Source organism: Sorex fumeus, unplaced genomic scaffold (assembly GCF_029834395.1).
Source record: "Sorex fumeus unplaced genomic scaffold, SorFum_2.1 ptg000007l, whole genome shotgun sequence".
NCBI lineage: Eukaryota > Metazoa > Chordata > Mammalia > Eulipotyphla > Soricidae > Sorex > Sorex fumeus.
In genome coordinates this window covers 7,500,403-7,502,105 of record NW_026606064.1, presented here as the reverse complement: position 1 = coordinate 7,502,105, position 1,703 = coordinate 7,500,403, and the positions used below count along the sequence as shown (strand labels likewise).

Here is a 1,703-nt window from a genome sequence, read left to right as displayed (position 1 = left end):
ATGAAAATTTAATCTGCTGGTCAGTCTTTTTGTGTGCATTCACATTCATGACTGGAATAGAAAGGATTCACATTTTCATAGCCAATACATAGTTGACTATCTTTTTCCACAGTTAAGTTTTTGAAAAAATATTGAGTTCATATAATCTATAAGATTCATACAGACAAAGATAGTTGTAAATGATAAAAGTGTACCCCCCCAATTGAAAGGATATTATGATTTCTTTTATTTTGATGATTACAGGGTATTGTCACTGTTCAATGATAAGAAGTAGGAGAAATTTAATATCCATTTTTTACAACTATATGCAAAATGGCATATGTTGAAAGTGCAGATATACCAATGTCAGGGACTAGGATTAAAAAGGTGATGAGTTATTTTAGAATGGAGCTATTGTATCATCACTCAAGATTACTGTGATCTTTCCAGATGGACCATGTGCTCTGGAGCCAACGGAATCAGTGAGAATGATTAACAATGTAACTGAATTCATCTTACTGGGACTGACCCAGAATCCAGATATGCAGAAATTCCTACTAGCCATGATTTTAGTCTCGTACTTGATTACATTGTCAGGTAACCTGCTTATCTTGGTCACCATCTTCATCAGCCCAACCCTGGGTACACCCATGTACTTTTTCCTGTCCTATTTATCTATGTTAGATGGTTTCTATGCTTCTGTCATGGCACCCAAAATGATCATTGACTTGGTGTCTAAGAAGAATACCATATCTTTCAATGCCTGCATGACTCAGGTCTTTGCTGAACACTTCATTGGTGGATTCGAGATTGTCTTGTTAATTGTCATGGCGTATGACCGCTATGTAGCTATCTGTAAACCGTTGCATTACATGACCATTATGAGCCGACCTGTTTGTGCTTTTCTGGTGGCAATGTCTGGGATTTTGGGATTTCTTCATGGAGGGATCCAGATCTTGCTCTTGGTCCAGTTACCATTCTGTGGTCCTAATGTTATTGACCATTTCCTGTGTGACTTAATGCCTCTCTTGGAACTAGCCTGTGTGGACACTCATGTTGTGGGTCCACTGATAACTGCCAACAGTGGGTCCATGTGCTTGCTCACGTTTTCTATGCTGGTTGCATCCTATTTCTTCATCCTGCGCTCCCTGAGGAATCACAGTGCCGAAGGGCGCCGCAAAGCTCTGTCCACTTGTGCCTCTCATGTCACTGTTGTCATTTTATTCTTTGTACCTTGTACATATCTGTACCTAAGGCCCATGACCTCTTTTTCCACTGACAAAGCTGTGACTGTGTTTTGCACCTTAGTGACTCCTATGTTAAACCCTTTAATCTATACCCTCAGGAATAAAGAAGTAAAAAATGTTGTAAAGAAACTCTGGGGGCAAATAACAAAAACTGGACGTGAATAGGTCTTGTGACTAAGTAAACATGTGAGGTAAAGTTTGCTTTAAAGGGATGTATTCCATTGAACTGGGTCATCAGTTCTCTTGCCTGAATTAATTTTCTTCAGAATTTCACACATGGTGGCAGGCAGTATTCTCATGTCTCATTAAGGTGAGGTAACTGAAGTGTTAAGAGCCACAATAACTCTTGGCTCCTGAATGTTTGAGTTTCTTTTAGGAAGAAACTAAATTGGAGGCTGGAGCAATATACAGGAGGTAGTGTGTTTGCCTTGCACACTACTGACCAGGGTTCAATCCCTAGCATTTGGTATAGTCTTC

The 1,703-nt window shown here is 39.6% G+C and overlaps 1 protein-coding gene across 1 annotated transcript; it reads left to right on the top strand.

The window, feature by feature from the left end:
• The first annotated feature begins 461 nt into the window (after nucleotides 1–461).
• LOC130045520 (olfactory receptor 4C45-like) lies at nucleotides 462–1,391 on the top strand. The gene has a single exon (XM_056138446.1). It carries the CDS (start codon nucleotides 468–470, stop codon nucleotides 1,389–1,391), a length of 924 nt encoding a protein of 307 aa, XP_055994421.1. The 5' UTR covers nucleotides 462–467.
• The last annotated feature ends 312 nt before the right edge of the window (nucleotides 1,392–1,703 follow it).